The 23,249-nt window shown below is 43.3% G+C and overlaps 1 protein-coding gene across 1 annotated transcript in view; it reads left to right on the top strand.

Annotated features, from left to right (window-relative positions):
- The window catches only part of PIWIL4 (piwi like RNA-mediated gene silencing 4), a 165,726-nt gene that overhangs the window by 126,538 nt on the left and 15,939 nt on the right, over positions 1 to 23,249 (top strand). Inside the window, exons 8-14 of the mRNA XM_073669723.1 lie at positions 752 to 824; positions 8,168 to 8,368; positions 8,450 to 8,553; positions 8,904 to 8,974; positions 15,777 to 15,930; positions 17,693 to 17,818; positions 20,373 to 20,520. Coding sequence (XP_073525824.1) covers positions 752 to 824; positions 8,168 to 8,368; positions 8,450 to 8,553; positions 8,904 to 8,974; positions 15,777 to 15,930; positions 17,693 to 17,818; positions 20,373 to 20,520 — 877 coding nt within the window. The remainder of the gene's footprint in view (positions 1 to 751; positions 825 to 8,167; positions 8,369 to 8,449; positions 8,554 to 8,903; positions 8,975 to 15,776; positions 15,931 to 17,692; positions 17,819 to 20,372; positions 20,521 to 23,249) is intronic.

Here is a 23,249-nt window from a genome sequence, read left to right as displayed (position 1 = left end):
CAAGTCAGTCACCTGATCTCAACCCAATTGAGCATGCATTTCACTTGTTAAAGACTAAACTTCAGACAGAAAGGCCCACAAACAAACAGCAACTGAAAACCACTGCAGTGAAGGCCTGGCAGAGCATCAAAAAGGAGGAAACAGCGTCTGGTGATGTCCATGAGTTCAAGACTTCAGGCAGTCATTGCCAACAAAGGGTTTTCAACCAAGTACTAGAAATGAACATTTTATTTACAATTATTTAATCTGTCCAATTACTTTTGGTCCCTTTAAAAACAGGGTGGCACATGTTAAGGAGCTGAAACTCCTAAACCCTTCATCCAATTTTAATGCGGATACCCTCAAATGAAAGCTGAAAGTCTGAACTTCAACTGCATCTGAATTGTTTTGTTTAAAATTCATTGTGGTAATGTCCAAAACCAAAATTAGAAAAATGTTGTCTCTGTCCAAATATATATGGACCTAACTGTATGGTCATATTATCGTCAATTCGGTACATGGTGGAAAGTTACAAGGTTATACATCCCGGCTCAGACTAGCTAGATAACAGGAGCAGGGTGTCTCATAGAATGTTCCTGAGAGAAAAGGTTAGTGTGGGAAAGTTGCGTGTGAATCAAGAAGGAAAGAATGCATGTTATGCAAAGAGTATAATAACATGATTTTGAAGCAAGCAGACAAAATGGAGTTGCCATAGCATGAATATCAATATGTCCTTTACAATATCACATGATATTATATTTTTGTCTTCCAGATTACAGGTAGACGACAGCTCAGCTTCATTCCTGCGTGCGCTGCAACAGAATGTGAACCCAGATCTTCAGCTGGTACGTGCTAGGTTTTGTAAAGGAAAGTTGTACAGTTCCTATCATGCTTTGTAACTCACTCTCCATTCCTGTTAAATGGATGGTTTCTTTTCGTCAGCATTGTGCCAGCACTACAGGTGCTGGATCTACGTTTCTGGAAAAAAAATTGTATAGTTCCCCACATGTTCTGTAACTCGCAGTCCATTCCTATTAAGTGGACAGTTCCTTTTTGTCAGATTTGTGCCAGCACTACATGTGCTGGATCTTCCTTTCAGAAAAAATTGTATAGTTCCCCTCATACTCTGTAACTCACAATCCTTTCCTATTAGGTGGACGGTTCCTTTTTGTCACCATTCTGCCAGCACTACAGGTGCTAGATCTTCCTTTCCTCCACACTGCTGTCTATGCTGATTGGCTGCAGGTGACACGTCCTCTGGCTCATGTCCCCTGCAGCCAGGGAGCAGCCATTGATTGGCTGCAGCAGTCTCTTTCCAGGTACAGTCTTCCAAGGTACAGAACCCTTTTAAGGATTTATTCAGCTCTTGCTGAGCTCAGTAATTAATCCGTATGCAGTAACCACCACCTAAACGTGGCAGATAACCTTAATATTATCATTTAAAGGGGTATCCTCTGGAGGGGGGATCTGCACCGATCGGCAGAACAGAGCACTTTTATCCACGTTGGAATGAAATGACAGTGCGCATGCTCGACCCCTGCTCATACTCAACCGCTGATCCATTTATTCTCTATGGAGCCGCTGGAAAGCCAAGTGCAGAATTCGGCAATCCTACTAGGAATGAATGGAGCAGCTGTCGAGCATGTGCACAACGGACAAAACAGTCCCTTTCTGCAGATCGGTGCAGGTAACAGAGGTCGAACCCCCACCAATCAATATGATATCACCTGTCCCATGGATAACTAGTTTTCCTTGGACAGCCCCTTGAACTGTTTCTATTCTTGTACAGGTATTCTATGAATGCACAATATTGTGGGCTGTGGCTCATTGATAGAGCAACAGCTCGCGAGCACGGAGATGCGAGTTCAAATCCTCGGGAGACCAGATCATAGGAGGGAGAAGAAATGAGTAATACAATTTAATTTATTTGGGGGAGGAAGGTTGAACTTGATGGACCTAGGACTTTATTCAACCCATGTAATATGTCAGCATATTACATATGTCAGAGAGGGTCATTCATTTTAAAGCTGATGTGGTCATGAGTGTGTTAAAATGATCTTTTCCTCTAGCAGGTACCGTGATTAGTTTTGGTTCCGGACGCCATTCCTGGTGTGTGTGTGTGTATATATATATATAAATGTATATATATTAGGGCTTTCTTCCGACACCACAATAAAACACATCACATTCTATAAAATCCTTATTAAAATTCCTGATGAGTAGGTAACACGTTCTCCGCGCCGCTCATAGCAATTAAATGAGCTGGGCGTCCTCTCTGCTCACAGTGATTTGTTTAATTGCGATTGTATGCCGGGGATCAGAGTTTCCCTGGGGAACCGGTATCTCAGCTCAGTGCAAATATAACAGTCAGTCCCCGGTATCCAGTCTTGGGCTTGAAAGATACTGCTTTTCTGTCGGAGTGCTTAGTGCCTGAAAGAGATGCGGGTCTACATGCGAGACACAGCGAGAAGACCACTTTATCTGTCCTTACAGGAGCATTCTTATGTTAACCGGACATTCTACCATCAAGTTCTATTTTGTTAACTCCCTAATGACCGGTAATACTATTTCACGGTGGTCCTTAAAGGACCTTATTCTACAGCGACGCCCTTTTTTTACGGCAACGCTTCGAAATAAGATCACACTACTAACAGACAGCGCTGCAATCTCTGTGATTCAACTGGTCACTGACAGCCAGGCCTGGAGCAAGGCTGTGATAGCACAGGAAGAAGCCGGGCTATGCTTTCCCACAATCCTTTCACTTGTAATTTTGTGAGTGGAGAGACTGAAATCTTCTGGCAGAATTGTTCCCAAGGTGCAAAAAATAACCCTTGTAAAAAAAAAATAATAATAATAAGAGCAGGCACATTCTAATAAATGCTACTTATTTACAATCTTTTTCTAACCCTAACAAGTAAGGGTGAGGTTAGGGCTAAGGTTAGGGTTACTATAATAAAATAAAAACACAAAAAAGTACTAAAAATGTATCTCATTAAAACATATAACATTTTATTTTTAACCGTCAGGTAGGATTTCAGTAGAACAAAAAAAACTAGAGAGCCAAAGAGAAAATAATAAGTTATGTAAATAGTATGTTTTTAGAAAGGTTTCTTCTTCTAAATGTATGCTATGGTCTACGATGTAATGTCAGGCCACATCCAATTTTCAAAAACAGAATTTCCCCTTATATACAGTATATTGACTTTTAAGATTGCTACTTCCAATAGGTGGCGCTAGCGTTCCTGTCCTCTTCCTCTCTCAAGAGGCTATTTGCATATTTAATTTCTCTGAAGAGCATTGCATGGCCTATAAGTCTCTTTACGCCGGCTTGACAATCTCCACAAGGTGAGATGTTAGACCCCCGTCAGAGGCCTCTCACCCAGCCATATCGGATATCTTGCTTTGCACTGAGGAGGGGTAACTTCCTGAAACATGTGTATGTAAATGGAGTTTCTGGTTTCTGGCTTTTACCCAACGTCATGTAGCAAGACTCTTTAAAGGGTCGATATTGACTTTTTTGGATTGCTACTTCCAATAGGTAGTAACTTGATTGACTGTCTCTTATATCTCAAATAAATCAATGTATTTTAGATCATATACGTTATATCTAAAAACATAACACACCAGTGTATTTATGTGTATTTATTATCCATTTAATCAGAACAAATATGGGAATAAATCTAGAGGCGTATAAATATTCAAAGCTTTGTTTGAAAATCATTACATGTGAAATTGAAGAAAACAGTGTTTTTTCCACTTTTTGGGCTTTTTTGTAAGATTTACGGAAAAAAAACAGAAGAATTCCTATAATATACAAAACAGCAGAATGAAGCACTCAGTTTCACACTGTTGAAACATTTACGGAAGGAATAACACTGGGCCGAATCAAAGAAAAAATACTATAGCATTGCCGTTTCACTAGGAATGCACATATGTAATACGATTGACACAGGAGAGCAGACAGGTCGTCTTTCAGGGGATTGTCCACTGACATTTACTACTTTTTTATTCACCTCTGTCTGTCACAAGGATTATTTAGGTGTGAAGTCTTAATGAGATGTGTCTCCTGGAGGACGAGGGGGATAGTGCAGCCGTCCAGACTCTACCAACCTGCACCCCCTTGCCTCCGCTTTGTTAGGGAACGAGACCTAGACTTTGGATCCTGGGGTGGCCGCCAAGGTCAAACCAACCCATTCCTAAGCTTTGGGAGGGCATTGTTTCCCTACTTTTGCTGTTAACATCTTATCCACAATTCTCATATTTTCAGACTTTTGAGTAAAAAAAGGGTATCCCCCAAATGCCACACGCACTACAAAATTGATGCATACTCACCTTCCAGCGCCCCTCCGGATCCAACTCAGGCTGCTCCTTTGGAAGCATTGCCTGCTCCTTTCAGAAGTCAATGGACAGATGATTCTCTGATTACGCTTTCTTTTAGTCAACTGACCACTGCAGCCAGTCACTGAGTGATCCATCACATTTTACTTTTAAATAGAGCTTCCCTTCTGAAGGTAGTGCACCTATGCTTACAAAAAGATTTTTCTATATCTGACAACTCCTCTAAAAATGTTTTGGAATGTGTTTGATTTCTCTGTTTATTGCTGGAACACTGACCTGGTAAAATCAATCCAATTCTATATTTATTAATTTTACTATATAGGTCTGTAGTGAAGCTCCAATCCCTAAAGTGGTCTATAGCTAAAAATGTAGATAACCAGGGAAAAAAAACAATCTCCTCTTTTCTCTGCCAGACATAGTTAAAGAACCATTTTTGGAGCTTGACGTGTGATAGATAATTAAAACTTTCCTTTCTATATCCTCCCTAAAAGAGGACCTTGCTCAAAAAATGAGTTAAATATGTTTTATAAATCCCTGAGCACCGCTGGTTCTGTCGCTTTTTTCTGTTTTATTCTATGTCACTCCGTTGCAGAGATATTCACATTTGACTCTTCTGGAGGGCAATATGTGAAATCTCTGGTTGCAGTCCAACTGAGCATTTCTTCAGTCTTCTGGGGGTGTGTGCCTTAAAACCTTCTATCAATCACAGCTCAGCAGCGTCCGAAACTGTTGCTTCTAGATCAGATGCTGAGCTGTGATTGGCAGATTCGTGGAAGGACACTTCCCCAGAGAAGACTCTGAAGAAATGCACAAGCAGAGATTTCACATACTGTGCTTACAAAAGCTACAAATGTAAATGTCTCTGCAATGGAGCGACACAGAAAAAAAGCGGCAGAATCAGGGGAGCGCAGGGATTTTTAAAAGGTATTTAAAGGTCCTCTTTAATTTCTAGGATCAGTGTCCCTTTTAGCAGCCCGGCTGTGATGGCATCTCTCATCTTTATGTATCTTCCTTTGACTTTCTAACAGCCCAGTAGCTTGATTTAGATTAGAAAACACTTCCTTAGTGAAGACAGTGAGATGTATGTGTATTTTGTTCCGGATGATTATAGCGGCTTCATAGTGATACGTAATAATATCCTGGCAGATAATCTTGTGCATATTAATCCAAAGGCGAAAAGGAACAAATGCTCCATTTCAAAAAAGGAACAAACAAGTTTCATTGTCGGCATCATTAGAAAAGAGACTCTGATTAAGAAGAGGATAAGTCAACTTGGCAGCCCTCTCATAACAACGCCGAGCTAATGCGGCATAATTAGAGGAGCGGTCGGAATCCAAACTCCTGTCTTTGTGAATGTCAATGTTTTAAGTAATAAATCCACAAAGCTTTAATTGCAGAGGAATTAAATCAGGGTTTCATCTTTCGCGCTTCAGTTGTTGAAACGATGACGGCACCCAGTTTACGAGGCGAATATTCATGAGTAGTCATCATCGTATCGGCTGCTTAAGCATGGCAGATGCTGAGTACGCTGCGTGTGCCCGGTTTATACATTACCACCGGTCTGAGTGCCTAAAAGTGAATCTCCACTATTTATTTAAAAAAAAATCATTTTTACCTTTAAACTTTTCTTTACAGCTGTTGTTTTGCTTTTCTGAGACAGAGCTCCAAATCTCCTGCATAGCCATAAGGTTACAGGGATGCCCACTGAACCCCCAAGCATTGCATATGTCAGTGATGCCATTGTGCAGAGCAGGGAGAGTACTGCGCCTGCGCTGGACGAGGAACACAATGCAACATTTTAGTACCGATCACAATGATGATAGTGAAATCATCCGTCAATGCCAAGGGGGCAGTGTTAAATGGGGTTTAGTGTGGAGAGCTGGAGCACTTGCCAGGACTGGAACCTCCCTCTGAGCACTTGCCATACCATTTACATAATCAAATAAACTTAATTGTTTTACTTTCATGGAGAGAAAATCATCTATTGTTTAAAGCAGATTCTGTTTTGCTATATATATATATATATATATATATATATATATTGTGACAGAATCACTGGTGACGTATGTGAGGGGAGGTATGTTTCTCTACAGCTGTTAGCCCTAGTGAACTGAACTACAACTTTTCTCCAGCATGTTATATGTTGGAGGGTTTAATCTTCATTTTGAAGGGAGCGGTTTTGTGTGAATGACATAGAGATGGAGGGGAAGTCATTCACCCTACCTCCCCTCAGGGTGTAGCTCAGCAAGGTTAAATGCTCAGTCACTATTTTTTTTTTTCTCTGGTGTGGTCTGGAGAGTGAAGTCTCCAGGCTGTGTGTGGTGAAGCCGGAGAGCTCCACCGAAGGACTTGTGTTTGGTGGGACTTCACTGTGTTACCCGGAGTGGGCGAAACCCCACTCACCTATGGACTGTACTATACTTTATCTTTTGTTTTCCCGTTATCCCAGAGAGGACTTGTTTATTTTTGTGAAACCCTCCTGGAGTTTATGCCGTATAATAAACCAGCAGGGAGTTAACCTGAGGCGCGTGCCCTGTGTCTGCCTCTGTGAAAGCCGAGCAAGTTGCTTTACCACTATGTATATATATATATATCACAGCCTCTATTTCAAAAAAAGAAGTAATAATCGTGCAATTTTCACATTGGCCACTGTTTTTTTTATAGACTCCTACTTTCTGTTTCAGAAAATGCACGTGTACATTAGCAAAATGAACATACACTCCTCCCCCCGGCCCTATCTTTTATATTGGAGCATCTAATGAGCGTGTGCAAAGATCATTGTGATAGGAGGGGGGGGAGGTGAGCTGTGATATCGCCTATTGTGATTGGTGGATTATGTGTTATCAGCTGTGTATATAGGTGTCACATGTCATTGGAATCCTGTAAGGAACTGGTGAAATCTCTTGCTATAAAGACAGTTAGCATTAGTATAAAAAAGTTGAAGTGTGAAAAATGCAAGATTACTAACTTTGTTTTTTCATAAAGATTGTGTTTTAAAAGAAAAAAAATTCCAAAATGTACAAAAAATACTTAGCACAAAGTCTGATTTAAACACTAGGTCATTTGCTGATAATAACTTCCCTTTAATAAATCGTTCTTCAGCCATCTAAGCAGGGCTTTGGAGTTGGAGTCGTGGAGTCGGTGTCCCTTTTTATGGAGTCAGAGTCGTTATAAAATGAACCGACTCCAACTCCTAAAATATATAATGAATTGGGTACAGTAGTTCAGTGCAGTTTGTGGGGAATATTTTTTTTATAAGAATTTGGGAAAGTTATGAAATGTCCTATAAACGTCTGTCCTATTCCTGATCTAAGGGTCTAGACTTTTAGTTGAGATGAATCTGTACTACAGTAAATTTATCACTTAAACATGAGCCATGTATGAGGGAGTCGGAGTCGTGGAGTCAGAGTCGGTGTCATGGAAATTGAGGAGTCGGAGATTTGGCTTACCGACTCCACAGCCCTGCATCTAAGTATGTTTGATGTCTCCAGCCGGGCTCTGTGAATGCTTTACTAGACATAAACCATTTGATAGACTCTTTTCAATTGATACAAGTTTGCCTCCACTTGCAGAAGCTTAAGACCTCAGTGCATACTGTGTGATTAGTATGCAGTTAGCTTCTAAGCATCTGTTCTCTGCTTGTGCAGCTTCAAGTTCAGAGCTCAGTGGGCTTTCCCTGGGAAGTTGCTCCTTCTTTTTCAGTGCTCTAGACTGTGTCTCCTTTCCATACTCCCAAACATTTTATAGCCACATGATTTTCTAGTATTACCTTTCTGATTGTGCAACGGCATACAGGTGTAATCCTTGTAAGACGGATATTTGGATGGTCATCCCTTTTTCTTCCCTGCAGGTACTTTGCATTCTGCCCTCCCAATCAAAAGACAACTATGATTCCATAAAGAAGTATCTCTGCCTGGAGCAGCCGATTCCAAGCCAATGTGTGAAGAGCTATACTCTGAACAGGCAGAACATGCTGCTGAGCGTCGCCACTAAAATCGCCATGCAGATCATCTGTAAAACCGGAGGAGAACTGTGGGCGGTGGAGATTCCCGTGAGTTTCTATCCTTCCGTCCCCTGCAGCTTGAGGACATTACTGTGTGATCGTCACTAAATGCCGCTTATGTTCTCTCAGCTCAAATCTCTTATGGTGATCGGGATCAATGTCAACAAAGACGCCATCAATAAGCTGCAATCAGTCGTGGGCTTTGTGGCGAGCACAAATTCACGACTGACCAAGTAAGTATATGCCATAGATTAAAGCACGGTGGTGGGTTCCATTGTCCGGACCCTCCCAGGGATCATACATTTAGCACCTATACTGTGGACAGATATTGTTTATGGGACAACCCCTTTAAGTACAGGTAATACACCGATTAGAAACTTTTTTTTTTTAACTCGTGCAATGCTAAACTTTTTACTTTTTATTCTTAAACCTAAATGTTGGTAGTTAGCAGAATATCAATAATTTTGCCAGTTTGTTGTTTCTTCTACACTTCAGGCCTTTTTAATATCACAGGTTATTCCGACTCTTACTTCGAGAAATTTGTGAAATTTCCTTGGTTTTATCCTTTTTTTTTCCTTTGCAGATGGTTTTCACAGTGTATCATTCAGAAAACATCAACAGATTTTGCTGATTGCTTGAAAATGTGCATGAAAGGTAATTTATCCGCCAAGTCCCGGAGCTGCTCAGATTGACAGATCACTCTCTCTTCGTATTAATCAGTCTTGAAATATCAGACAGAAAAATAGGAAGCAAAATTATGTTTACAATTCATCTGCGTAATGTCTTCTGTGTGCGCAGACGGGTACCGGCCCCACAAACACAGATATCCACTACAGACACATTCTGGTAAAATTATAACTAATGCGCCATTAAAGTCCGGTAAGATGTTTCTGGAACGACAAGATGGTTGTGTTTTTTTTCCCACAGTTTTTCACCTTTGCTTTCGGAGAGCAGCTACCTGCACCTTATTTTCACAAGCTTGAGATCAGACTTGTCTTTGGCTGTAATGTAAACGGCGGCCGCAGGAGCCTCCCCCACTTCCCTGACGTCAGTCGTTTGAAAGATGAAAATGGAAAAGACCAAGAGGAAAATAATCCCTGAAGTTGATGCAAGATTACAGCAAGACGCTTTGTTTATGAGCTACAAAAGATCTTGTAGATTAAAAATTATTGTCGGGAAAGTTTTTCTAGGTTTAGTGTTCCTTCAAAGAAGATCTGGCAAGTCTCCTACCTGAGGGTAACATAGGATAGAGAGGGAGGCACGGAGCTTGGGGATTTATAGTTTTCTAAGATTTGATTCAGATATATAAAACACTATATCTACTGCAGGGGCTCATAGAGAAATATTGTGTGTCCTGCTCCTCCAACTCTCCTATAGAGAAAGCCTGTGAGTCCTTCTCCAATCCTCCCATAGAGAAAGCCTGTGAGTCCTTCTCCAATCCTCCCATAGAGAAAGCCTGTGAATCCTTCTCCAATCCTCCCATAGAGAAAGCCTGTGGGTCCTTCTCAAATCCTCCCATAGAGAAAGCCTGTGAGTCCTGCTCCTCCAACCCTCCCATGCAGAAACCTGTGAGTCCTGCTTCTTTGACCTCTCATAGAGAAAGCCTGTGATTCTAGAATGTGAGCCCTCGCGGGCAGGGTCCTCGCACCTCCTGTACCAGTCGCTGACTCGTTTTGTTAAGATTATGTAAATGCTTTTGTTATGTATATCCCTATCACATGTAAAGCGCCATGGAATAAATGGCGCTATAATAATAATAATAATACCTGCTTCTCCAACCCTCTTATAGAGAAAGCCTGTGAGTCCTGCTTCTTTGACCTCTTATAGAGAAAACCTGTGAGTTTTGTTCCTCCAACCCTCCTATAGAGAAAAGCTTGTGAGTCCTGCTTTCCAATTCTCCTATCGAAAGAGCCTGCAAGTCCTGCTTCTCCAACCCTCCTGTAAAGAAAGCCTGAGTCCTGTTTCTCCAACCCTGTTATAGAAAAAGCCTATGAGAACTACACCCCCCACCCCCTTATAGAGAAAGCCTGTAAGTCCTGCTTCTCCAACCTTCCCATAAAGAAAGCTTGTGAGTCCTGCTCCTCCAACCCTTTTATAGAGAGAACCAGTGGGTTCTGCTCCTCCAACCCTCTTATAGAGAGAGCCAGTGAGTCATGCTCCTCCAACCTTCCCATAAAGAAAGCCTGTGAGTCCTGCTCCTCCAACCGTCTTATAGAGAGATAGTGAGTTCTGCTCCTCCAACCTTCCCATAAAGAAAGCCTGTGAGTCCTGTTTCTCCACCCTCCTATAAAGAAATCCTGTAAGTCCTGTTTCTCCACCCTCCTATAGAGAAAGCCTGTGAGTCCTGTTTCTCCACCCTCCTATAAAGAAATCCTGTGAGTCCTGTTTCACCACCCTCCGATAAAGAAAGCCTGTGAGTCCTGTTTCTCCACCCTCCTATGGAGAAAGCCTGTGAGTCCTGTTTCTCCACCCTCCTATAGAGAAAGCCTGTGAGTCCTGTTTTCCACCCTCCTATGGAGAAAGCCTGTGAGTCCTGTTTCTCCACCCTCCTATGGAGAAAGCCTGTGAGTCCTGTTTCTCCACCCTCCTATGGAGAAAGCCTGTGAGTCCTGTTTCTCCACCTTCCTATAGAGAAAGCCTGTGAGTCCTGTTTTTCCACCCTCCTATGGAGAAAGCCTGTGAGTCCTGTTTCTCCACCCTCCTATGGAGAAAGCCTGTGAGTCCTGTTTCTCCACCCTCCTATAGAGAAAGCCTGTGAGTCCTGTTTCTCCACCTTCCTATAGAGAAAGCCTGTGAGTCCTGTTTTTCCACCCTCCTATGGAGAAAGCCTGTGAGTCCTATTTCTCCACCCTCTTTTAAAGAAAGCTTGTGAGCCTTGCTTCCCCCCACCCATTTATTAGGAAAGCCTTAAAGTCCTGCTAATCCAACCCTCTTAGAGCTTCTTCCCAGCTCAACCGCAGCGTACCACATATGGGAATCCTACTCACACAATAATTACAGCATTTCAGAAGCTATAGGTTGTGCAGACGGGGGGAGGAGGAAAACAAAGTGAAAGCTCAAAATGCAACTAAATAACTCAATAAAATATGAAATCTTTCTAGTTTCCAACCCGTCAAGTCAGAAAATAAGCTTTTGAGCAATGGCCTTTTTTGCCTTTCAGGACCTATCAACCTATTCGGTCTTTTTGTGGACTTGAACACCTTTATTAGAAAGCTTATAGTCACCAGGCATCCCACTAATCCTGCCCCCCAGAACATACTTAGGCCCACTCACTGTGACTGGAGTTGCATACCTCAGTCTTAATGAAGGGCTCGCTGGAGTACAATGCTCTTCATTAAGAGGAGAACCTCATTTTATAAATATTACACATCTTCTCTGCCGTGCGCCTCGCCAATAATATTACTCCAGTCAAGGACAGAACGCCAGCACCTCTGCTGAATTTGACGTCCGGGTTGATTTTGTCAGAGCTGCTTCAAACTGAAAATGACATTTTTGCACAACTCTGCGTTGCACAAAAATTTTGCCACTTTTCAAAGAGTTTTACTCTAGTTTTAGAGGGGGGTACAGTGATCCCAGATCGATCCATCTACCGAAATCAGTGAGGCACATTGTGTACTCTGTGCCATTGGTTATCATAAATTATTAACGAAACCCAACCCTGTTGTCTTATGTAAAAAAATTGCATCCCCTCATCAATGATTCCTATTTAGTCAGCAGTCTTACTCGGAGAAAGGGATTACCTAAAAGTGATGAACCCAGTATTTGCTACCTATTACCATTTAAGTATGAGTGGGCAGCGTGATCGAGACTCCCTGGCTTTTTTTATAGGTAAGTGGATAAGGAGGACTCACAGGCTTTCTCTATACATAAGTGGATAAGGAGGACTCACAGGCTTTCTCTATAGATGAGTGGATATGGAGGACTCACAGGCTTTCTCCATAGATGAGTGGATAAGGAAGACTCACATGCTTTCTCTATAGATGAATGGATACGGAGGACTCAGGCTTTCTCTATAAATGAGTGGAAAAGGAGGACTCACAGGCTTTCTCTATAGATGAGTGGATAAGGAGGACTCACAGGCTTTCTCTATAGATGAGTGGATACGGAGGACTTACAGGCTTTCTCTATAGGTTAGTGGGGAAGGATGACCCACAGGCTTTCTCTGTAGGTTAGTGGGGAAGGATGACCCACAGGCTTTCTCTGTAGGTAAGTGGATAAGGAGGACTCATAGACTTTCTCTATAGATAAGTGGATAAGGAAGACTCACAGGCTTCCTGTGTAGGTTAGTGGGGAAGGAGGACTCACAGGCTTTCTCTATAGATGAATGGATATGGAGGACTCACTGCTTTCTCTAGAGTGGATAAGGAGGACTCAGGCTTTCTTTATAGATACATGGATAAGGAGGACTCACAGGCTTGCTTTGTAGGTTAGTGGGGAAGGAGGACTCACAGGCTTTCTCTGTAGTGTGTGGTGAAGGAGGACTCAGGCTTTCTTTGTAGTTTAGTGGGGAAGGAGGACTCACGGGCTTTCTCTGAATAAGGAGGACTCACAGGCATTCTTTATAGATGAGTGGATAGGGAGGACTCACAGGCTTTCTTTATAGATGAGTGGATAGGGAGGACTCACAGGCTTTCTTTATAGATGAGTGGATAGGGAGGACTCACAGGCTTTCTTTATAGATGAGTGGATAGGGAGGACTCACTGGCTTTCTCTAGGTGTGTGAATAAGGAGGACACACAAGCTTTCTCTGTAGGTGAGAGAGGAAGGAGGACTCAGGCTTTCTCTGTAGGTGGGTGGGCAGGGAGGATTCACAGGCTTTCTAGGTGGGTGGAGAAGGAGGAGTCACGGGCTCTCTTTAAGTAGGGGGAGGAGGACTTACAGGCTTGCTCTGTAGGTTGGGGAGGAGGACTCACAGGCTTGCTCTTTTGGTTAGTTCGGAAGGAGGACTCACAGGCTTTCTCTGTAGTGTGTGGTGGAGGAGGACTCCCAGGCTTTTTCTGTAGGTTAGTGGGGAAGGAGGACCCACAGGCTTTCTCTGTAGATAACTGGATAAGGAGGACTCACAGGCTTTCTTTATAGATGAGTGAATAAGGAGGACTCACAGGCTTTTTCTATAGATGAGTGGTAAGGAGGACTCACAGACTTTCTCTATAGATGAGTGGATAAGGAGGACTCACAGGCTTTCTCTATAGATAAGTGGATAAGGAGGACTCACAGGCTTGCCCTGTAGGTTAGTGGTGAAAAAGAACTCACAGGCTTTCTCTGTAGGTTAGTGGCCCACAGTCTCTCTCTGTGGATAAGGAGGACTCACAGGCTTTCTTTATAGATGAGTGGATAAGGAGGACTCACAAGCTTTCTCTATAGATGAGTGGATAAGGAGGACTCACAGACCTTCTCTATAGATGGGTAGATAAGGCGGATTCACAGGCTTTCTCTATAGATGAGTGGATAAGGAGGACTCACAGGCTTTCTCTAGGTGCATGAATAAGGATGACACATAAGCTTTCTCTGTAGGTGGGTGGGAAAGGAGGACTCACAGGCTTTCTCTGTAGGTTAGTGGGGAAGGAGGGCTCACAAGCTTTCTCTGTAGGTTAGTGGGGAAGGAGGACTCACAGGCTTTCTCTGTGGGGAAGGAGGACTCACAGGCTTTTTGCTTAGATGAGTGCGGAAGGAGGACTCACAGGCTTTCTCTATGTGTTGGGGGGAAACACTCCTCACAGGCTTGTTCTGTGGCTTCTGGTTGTAGTGAAGAGTTATTTTACCTGTACCGCCTGAATCCCACCACAGAAGTCTTCTTATCCCTGAGCTCATCGTCTCGGAGCTTCAAATGGAATAGAGTATTACTGTGAATATGACCCTGACAATGAGGAATAATCAGCAGGAAGATAAAGGGTCATCGTATCCTTCCATATAGTGACAATTGTGTGCACACATATCCGCGGACATCATGAGCGATATACCTCGGTAGCGGCATTCTGTGCCACTCAGCTTTCTCCGTAGCTGGACTGCTACGAGCGCTGGCGGACAGCTATTATCTGCGGATGAAGATAAGAAGTGGAAAATATAATGCCATCTGAAGGACGCGGCAACGCCGGCTCTTTATAGAGAGCGCTCGCTGATAAGGCTTTGTGTCTCCATTCAGTATGGAGATTGTAAGTCCTGGACATTATCATAGCCTGACCTCAGCGGACAATTCCTGCAATGAGAACATGGAATACAACCTGGCGTAGGATTACTGTCCCTGTGTAATGTTCTGCAGACACCTCCTGATCGTGACATTCTTGTCCTGTTGGATCATTGTCCTGTTGACATGCTGAAATTTTAAATGCACAATTATACTAGTGACCCGCACCTATACTTTTCAGCAATCTCATTATCATCACAGACAGGACTACAGTAAAAGGTGTCCTATGTATAATTAGTCAGGATCCACCATTTACAATATAGGAGATGTCACAGCTCACCTCCCCCCCCCCCCTGGGTAGCATTCTCAGATTAGAAGCACAGTAGTTTTCTATACAAAATATTGGGTCTGTGTTAGTCTGTTGCTGCTAATGTGTATGTGCCCAACAGGAAGTAGAAGTCTTAAATTAGGCCTAGTTGCCAGTGTGAAAATTACAAGATTTTTTTTCATTTTTTTTTAAATATAGATCATGATCTAATCAGATGAGAATGTTGAATATTTATAGACTTCAAAAAATGAAATTGTATTTGAGTGGAAATTCCTACATACGGTCCATAAAACATCTCCATGCAAAAGGCAAGGACTAGATCAGGTCCCCTTCTGTAAGCACAGAAACAAATCTAACCAATGGCACTAAATATACAAATCCTGCAAAAATGGCGCCTAGTATAAATTATCACAATCTCTCATATAGCACATCATCACATTTGTCCAGTAAGAAAATGATTATATATATTATAAGGCAGCTACCGGACACATAGTTGATGGCAGATATGTATCACAGGGATGGTTGTCATCTGTGATGTAATCCTGGAGTGTTGCTCTAATGCACATATCACTAAGAGGATTGTTTGGTGCATCCGGGACCAGGTTACGAGCAGCCTAAGAGACGGGCGGGTCTGGTTGCCCACATACTTCATCTCTGGGGGTGGTTAAGAGGTTAAAATGCAGTCCTTTGTTTGACACATGGTCTGTGTGTGTGGAGGGAAAAGGCCTCCTCTATGATATCCAGACTGAGCCAGTGTACTGGATGCTATCCAGCCTGTGTGCCCACAGGACAAGCTAACCAGAGACTTTGTCTAAAGAACTGTTTTCTTTATTTTGCCTCCACTGAAGACTGTTTATTTTCCCTTTTGCTTGTGGACGGTTTATAAGGTAATAAACCAACATTGACATTTAAACGGAAACGTTTCCTGTTTTGCCTCCCGACACACCCAAGTGAGTAGAAATCCCACAATATATATTTATTACAACTATTTGTGTTGTCACTAGGCGCTATTGAAAAGTGGCAGAAAAGTAATAACGACTTGCCAAACCGTATAATCATCTACCGGGACGGTGTTGGAGATGGACAGCTACAGATGTTGTTTGATTATGAGATCCCTCAAATGCTTGCCTTATTTAAAGAGTCCCCAACTGCATACAGGTACGGTAGGAGAATTTAAAGAGGACCATCACCAGTTCAAAAGTGGGCATTGTTTCCTCTTATTTTATTCACGCTGCTCTCCTGATTTTACAGCTTTATTTTTTTTTTTTTAATCCGCCATACGGTTTCAGAGATATGGGCCTGTTTATTTAGTTCTCTCTCATTTTTATGGTCTTCATAAAGGGGTGTGGCTCACAGGGTAATAGCACAAACCATAAAGACACGCCCTCAGAGAAATCCCATAAGCCACGCCTCCTAGCGGTAACACTAAGCAAAAAGGCCTACAACTGTGGAAGCGTATGACGGATTTAAAAATATATATAAAAACTGCTTACTAACGGGATGAGCGGGAATAAAATTAGAGTAAAACTGGACTCTTTTCACCTGGTGACAAGTCTTTAATGTGCAGTATTGCTTGTTTTCAACTTTATTTTTGACCCTCCCTATTACAGGAGGAGATGCAGCATATTTTGTATGTGGTGGTTTCTGGGAGGTCAAGCACAATTTTTTTTAATATTTATTCCATGTTGCTATAAATATTTAAAGAGGACATGTCACGTGTTAAAAAAAATTGAGTCAAATACCTTGTAAAAATCTCGAGTTCCCCTGTTTCTGACGCTGTTTTCCATATTGAGCTACATTGCTTCATTACAGAGATATTCACATTTGTTTACTCTGCAGTACACTATGGGAAATCTTTGCTTGTAGTTCAAATGGGCGTTTCTCCTTGGGCGTGCACCTTCACCCCTCTCTGCAAAAAACTGCCAATCACAGCTCTGCAACTAATCTTGCAGCCTCAGTCTCAGATGCTGCTGAGCTGTTATTGGCAGTTTTTTACAGAGAGGGGTGAAAGTGCCCGCCCCCAGAGAAAACTGGTGAAACGCTCAGTTGAACTACAGTCAGAGATTTCACATGTTGTGCTCCAGAAGAAACTATTGTGAATATCTCTGCAGAGGAGCGACGCAGCTCAAAACGGAAAAGAGCAGAAGAATCAGGAATGCTCAGAGATTTTTACGAGGTATTTAACTCCGCTTATTGAGCAAGTGACAGGTCCTTCTTAAAGGGGTTATCCCCATGTTAAATCGTGATGTTATACCATTACTTTTGTGATCTGTGATCATCTGACCTCTGAGATCATATTGATTCTGAGAATGAAATGGGGAATGTTTATTTTAATTTTAGATGTCACTATTTGCTTTACCATATAATGTACTGAAAAAAAACGTGAGGATAAAAAATCCAAGTGTGGTGAAGTGGTTAAAAAAATAGCAGTTCCACCACTGTGTTTTGGGTTTTGTTTTTACGGTGCTTGTTGTGCAGTAAAAATGACCTAGGAACATGATTCTTCATGTCAGTGCATTTACACAGATACCAAATTTTATAGTTTAAATTATTTTTTGTGGCTCAAAAAAAATCTGAATTTTGTAAAAATAAAAAAATTGATTTCTGTCGCCCTTTTCTGAGACTCATAACTTTTTCAGTTTTTTATCGATAAAGCTGTATGAGGACTTATTTTTTGTGTGCCGAGCCTCAGTTTTAGTGGTGATAGCGGGATAAATAGGATATTTTAATCAGTTTTTATTGCATTTTTGGGCAGATGTGTGGCAACAGAAAAATGGCAATTTTGGCATTTCAGTTTTCTTTTTCTTTACAACGTTTTCCTAATGCATTAGATAATTTTATATCTTATGATTCGTCTTTGTCATCAGTCATGTTCTTATCATCATCTGTGAGTCTCCCATTAATTATATATCTCCCTTAGCCCTAAGGTCACAGTGGTTGTGGTGAGGAAGAGGTGTACCACCCGCTTCTTCAGTCACTCTCACCGAGGATTACAGAACCCCCCTCTGGGAACCGTTATTGATAGTGAAGTGACAAGACCAGAATGGCAAGTAACCTGTCTGCATCCCATCAATGTGATCACTGCGTGAAGAACCGCCAGTAAATAAAAGCAGGGGGTCATAAGAGTAGTGATGGGATTAGCTGTATGAGTAGTGATGTGAGTAACAGTGTGAGTGGATGTGTGAGTGCTCATGCGGGTAACAGTGTGAGTGGATGTGTGAGTGCTCATGCAGGTAACAGTGTGAGTGGATGTGTGAGTGCTCATGCGGGTAACAGTGTGAGTGGATGTGTGAGTGCTCATGCGGGTAACAGTGTGAGTGGATGTGTGTGTGCTCATGCGGGTAACAGTGTGAGTGGATGTGTGTGTGCTCATGCGGGTAACAGTGTGAGTGGATGTGTGAGTGCTCATGCAGGTAACAGTGTGAGTGCTCAGGTGATTAGCAGTGTGAGTGCTCATACGAGTAGCAGTGTGAGTGCTCGTGTGAGTGCTCGTGTGAGTAGTGGTGTTGGTATGAGTGGTCATGTGAGTAATCATGTGAGTAGCAGTTTTAGTAGTGATGTGAGTAGCACTGTGAGTGGATGTGTGAGTACTCATGCAGGTAACAGTGTGAGTGCTCAGGTGATTAGCAGTGTGAGTGCTCATGTGAGTAGCAGAGTGAGTGCTCATGTGAGTAGCAGTGTTAGTGTGAGTGGTTATGTGAGTAGCAGTTTCAGTAGTGATGTGAGTAGCACTGTGAGTGATTATGTGAGTACCAGTCTGAGAGGTGATGTCAGTAGCAGTGTCAGTGGCTGTGAGTAATCGTGAGTAGCAGTGTCAGTGGTCATGCGAGTAGTAGTGTGAGCAGTGATATAATTATCAGTATCAGTCGTGAGTGCTCATGTGAGTAGCAGTGTTAGTGTGAGTGGTTATGTGAGTAGCAGTTTTAGTAGTTTTGTGAGTGATTATGTGAGTACCAGTCTGAGAGGTGATGTCAGTAGCAGTGTCAGTGGTTGTGAGTAATCGTGAGTAGCAGTGTCAGTGGTCATGCGAGTAGTAGTGTGAGCAGTGATATAATTAGCAGTATCAGTCGTGAGTAATCATGTGAGTAGCAGTGTGAGTAGTGATGTCAGTGTGAGTGGTCATGTGAGTATGCCAGCACTTTCTTTATTTTTCCATTGACAGAGCTGTGTGAGGACTTATTTTTTTGATAATCAGATGACATTTTTATTGGTATCACTTGAGATACATACAACTTCTCAAGTTTCTTACGTCATGAACAAAAACATAATTTGTGGCATAATGTTTTTTTTTTTAAATTCCAATTCACTGTGTGGGTAAGAGCTGATCATTTCAGCTTTGATCATCACTGACTTGGTGGGCACTTTTTTATCTTTTTAAATTTTTGACACTTTGATTTTTACATTTTTCCTGTGGGACATGAGCATGCGATCTTTGGATCACTCAGATAATGCTCTACAATACTTATGCTTTGGGGGTATGTTAAAGGAGTTGTCCATTACTCGTACAGCCCCTTCTCAATTGCTATATTCCCCTGTATAAAAGAACAACAGCCTGTACTCACGTCCATCCATTGATGCGCCTTCTCTCCCAGGACTCGCATGATGTTGTTGAGCCACTTATTTATAAGCGGGAATATAGAATTGAGGAGGAGTTGTTTGGGTAGTGGACAGTCCCTTTAAATGACTTTTTCACTACTGTATAACCCCAATTAATTGCCTTTTGGTGCTCATAAATTAAAAACAACAACTATACTTACCTGCTGGATTGGCGCCTCTATTGCACTCTGAGCCTTGTGTCTCCCACCGGTCTCCTGTCATAAAAATGTCATGTAACTGCTGCAGTCAATCACTGATTGGCTGCAGCATTACAATTACATTTGAGCGGAAGAAACATATGTGATGAGAGCAGCGCCAGTCCGGGAGATAAATATATATTTTTGTTTATTTATGCACTATACCGGGGCATTTAATATTTCATTTAATCCTCAGCAAAAAAGCTATGTACATACCCCACCCAGTAGGTGTATTTGGTACTGGAGCCTCGTGCCGAAATTGAGCGAGGCAACGTACACACAGCGTCTTTTTAAGGCGGATTCCACCTGAAAAACTTATCAGAAAGCTCTCAAAAGAGTGATCATAAGCATGTCTATGTAAAATAACCACAAAAGACGACTCAGGTTTAAAAAAAAAAAAAGGTATAAAACTCCAGTTTTCTGTTTGAAAGACTTTGCGGGTTCACCTGAGTTTAAAACACGTTGTGTGCACAGAGCCATTTTCAGAGCAGAAATTGAGCAGAACCTCTCAGTTTTTGAGCTGGGTTCAGGGAGTTTCTGCATGGGCTTGTTTACATGACTCATTTTTGCCGCGTTATTTCCGTGCATTTTTCATACTGCACTTTATGGTAGCAATCTCTTGCACTCGCTGCTTATTTTTTCCTTGCGGATTTGAACCATCAAAGTGTTTTTGTTTTATTTTTTTAAATCTGCAGCTTGTCAATTCTTTCCGCATTTTTGCACCGTTTTTCACCCATTCAAATGAGTAAGAATAAAAAAAGTATCAAAATGTATTATTCATTATTATTTATGACTCCTTTCCCGTAGGTATGACTTTTTCCTGATAAGCCAGAACGCCCGGCAAGGAAGCGTGAATCCCACGCACTACAATGTGCTGTATGACACCAACTGCCTGAGACCCGATCACCTGCAGCGTCTCACCTATAAGCTGTGTCACCTGTACTACAACTGGCCGGTGAGTGCTGACCACCTCCAGCCTCTGATCCATTAGTGGGGGGCACCCTGGACTCCCCTCTATTACCCAGAGTGCAGCTTTTGCTCTCCTTGTAATAGCTTTCTAACGAGATAGAAAGATTTGCTATATCTGTACTTTTCTGCATCTGTTAATTCTGCGAGGATTATCCCGGACCCCTGAGGGATTTTATTTGCAAGATATCAGTATATTGGAGGTTTAGCTGAAATTATCTATCAACATCTTCTGTGCTACAGCGACCTCTGCTGGTGGATGGTGACATGTGCACTAGCCTAGAACATCCCAATGCACCTCTAAGCCATGAATATTCCGCTCCAAAAACTGAAGGGAACACGTAAATCACATCGGATCTCAATGAATGAAAGGTTTGAATAGACAAATCAACAGACAAATCACTCCCAAAATCAAAGTAAAAAAAATTTTATATCACAGATGAATGCAATTTGCCTGAATTTCATCACATAACCCATAATATGGCCCGGTTGTGTGTATGGCCCCCACATGCCTGTGTCCCTCCTGACAACATCTGAGCATGCTACTGTTGAGACGGTGGATGGTGTCCTGGGGGTTCTCCTCCCAACCCTGGATCCAAACATCAGTGATCTCCACATACATAATGTCCCAAAGGTTCACAAATGGATTGAGGACTGGGGAACGTGAGGGTCAGTCAGTGGCATCTGGGAACTGCCCACATGAGCCCAGGCCTAGGAGTCCTCTGCATTATGTGCACGCACTTAGGAGTCTTCTGTATGATGTGCGCACGCCTAGGAGTCCTCTGCATTGTGTGCGCACGCCTAGGAGTCCTCTGCATTGTGTGCACACGCCTAGGAGTCCTCTGCATTGTGTGCGCACGCCTAGGAGTCCTCTGCATTGTGTGCACACGCCTAGGAGTCCTCTGCATTATGTGCACACGCCTAGGAGTCCTCTGCATTGTGTGCACACGCCTAGGAGTCCTCTGCATTGTGTGCACATGCCTAGGAGTCCTCTGCATTGTGTGCACATGCCTAGGAGTCCTCTGCATTGTGTGTACATGCCTAGGAGTCCTCTGCATTATGTGCACGCGCCTAGGAGTCCTCTGCATTGTGTGCACATGCCTAGGAGTCCTCTGCATTGTGTGCACATGCCTAGGAGTCCTCTGCATTGTGTGCACATGCCTAGGAGTCCTCTACATTATGTGCATGCGCCTAGGAGTCCTCTGCATTATGTGCACGCACGTAGGAGTCCTCTGCATTATGTGCACGCGCCTAGGAGTCCTCTGCATTATGTGCACGCGCCTAGGAGTCCTCTGCATGATGTGCACGCGCCTAGGAGTCCTCTGCATGATGTGTGCACGCACTTAGGAGTCTTCTGTATGATGTGCACACGCCTAGGAGTCCTCTGCATTGTGTACACACGCCTAGGAGTCCTCTGCATTATGTGTACGCGCCTAGGAGTCCTCTGCATTATGTGCACGCTTAGGAGTCCTCTGCATTATATGCACATGCCTAGGAGTCCTCTGCATGATGTGCCCGTGCCTAGGAGTCCTCTGCATTATATGCACACGCCTAGGAGTCCTCTGCATTGTGTGCACATGCCTAGGAGTCCTCTGCATTGTGTGCACACGCCTAGGAGTCCTCTGCATTGTGTGCACATGCCTAGGAGTCCTCTGCATTGTGTGCACGCGCCTAAGAGTCCTCTGCATTGTGTGCACGCGCCTAGGAGTCCTCTACATTATGTGCACGCGCCTAGGAGTCCTCTGCATTATGTGCACGCACCTAGGAGTCCTCTGCATTATGTGCACGCGCCTAGGAGTCCTCTGCATTATGTGCACGCGCCTAGGAGTCCTCTGCATTATGTGCACGCGCCTAGGAGTCCTCTGCATTATATGCACACGCCTAGGAGTCCTCTGCATGATGTGCACGCGCCTAGGAGTCTTCTGTATGATGTGCGCACGCCTAGGAGTCCTCTGCATTGTGTGCACATGCCTATAAGTCCTCTGCATTGTGTGCACACGCCTAGGAGTCCTCTGCATTGTGTACACACGCCTAGGAGTCCTCTGCATTATGTGCATGCGCCTAAGAGTCCTCTGCATTGTGTGCACATGCCTAGGAGTCATCTGCATTATGTGCACGCGCCTAGGAGTCCTCTGCATTATGTCCCCGCGCCTAGGAGTCCTCTGTATTATGTGCACGCGCCTAGGAGTCCTCTGCATTATGTACACGCATCTAAGAGTCCTCTGCATTATCTGCACGCGCCTAGGAGTCCTCTACATTATGTGCATGCGCCTAGGAGTCCTCTGCATTATGTGCACGCACCTAGGAGTCCTCTGCATTATGTGCACGCGCCTAGGAGTCCTCTGCATTATGTGCACGCGCCTTGGAGTCCTCTGCATTATGTGCACGCGCCTAGGAGTCCTCTGCATTATGTGCACGCGCCTAGGAGTCCTCTGCATTGTGTGCACATGCCTAGGAGTCCTCTGCATTGTGTGCACATGCCTAGGAGTCCTCTGCATTGTGTACACATGCCTTGGAGTCCTCTACATTATGTGCATGCGCCTAGGAGTCCTCTGCATTATGTGCACGCACCTAGGAGTCCTCTGCATTATGTGCACGCGCCTAGGAGTCCTCTGCATTATGTGCACGCGCCTAGGAGTCCTCTGCATTATGTGCACGCGCCAAGGAGTCCTCTGCATGATGTGCGCACGCACTTAGGAGTCTTCTGTATGATGTGCA

Source organism: Phyllobates terribilis, unplaced genomic scaffold, assembly GCF_046119375.1.
Source record: "Phyllobates terribilis strain yellow unplaced genomic scaffold, ASM4611937v1 Scaffold_2__4_contigs__length_985480577, whole genome shotgun sequence".
In the NCBI taxonomy this organism is placed as follows: Eukaryota; Metazoa; Chordata; class Amphibia; order Anura; family Dendrobatidae; genus Phyllobates; species Phyllobates terribilis.
Note: the sequence above shows the minus strand (reverse complement) of the source record. Positions and strands in the feature narration are given on the sequence as shown.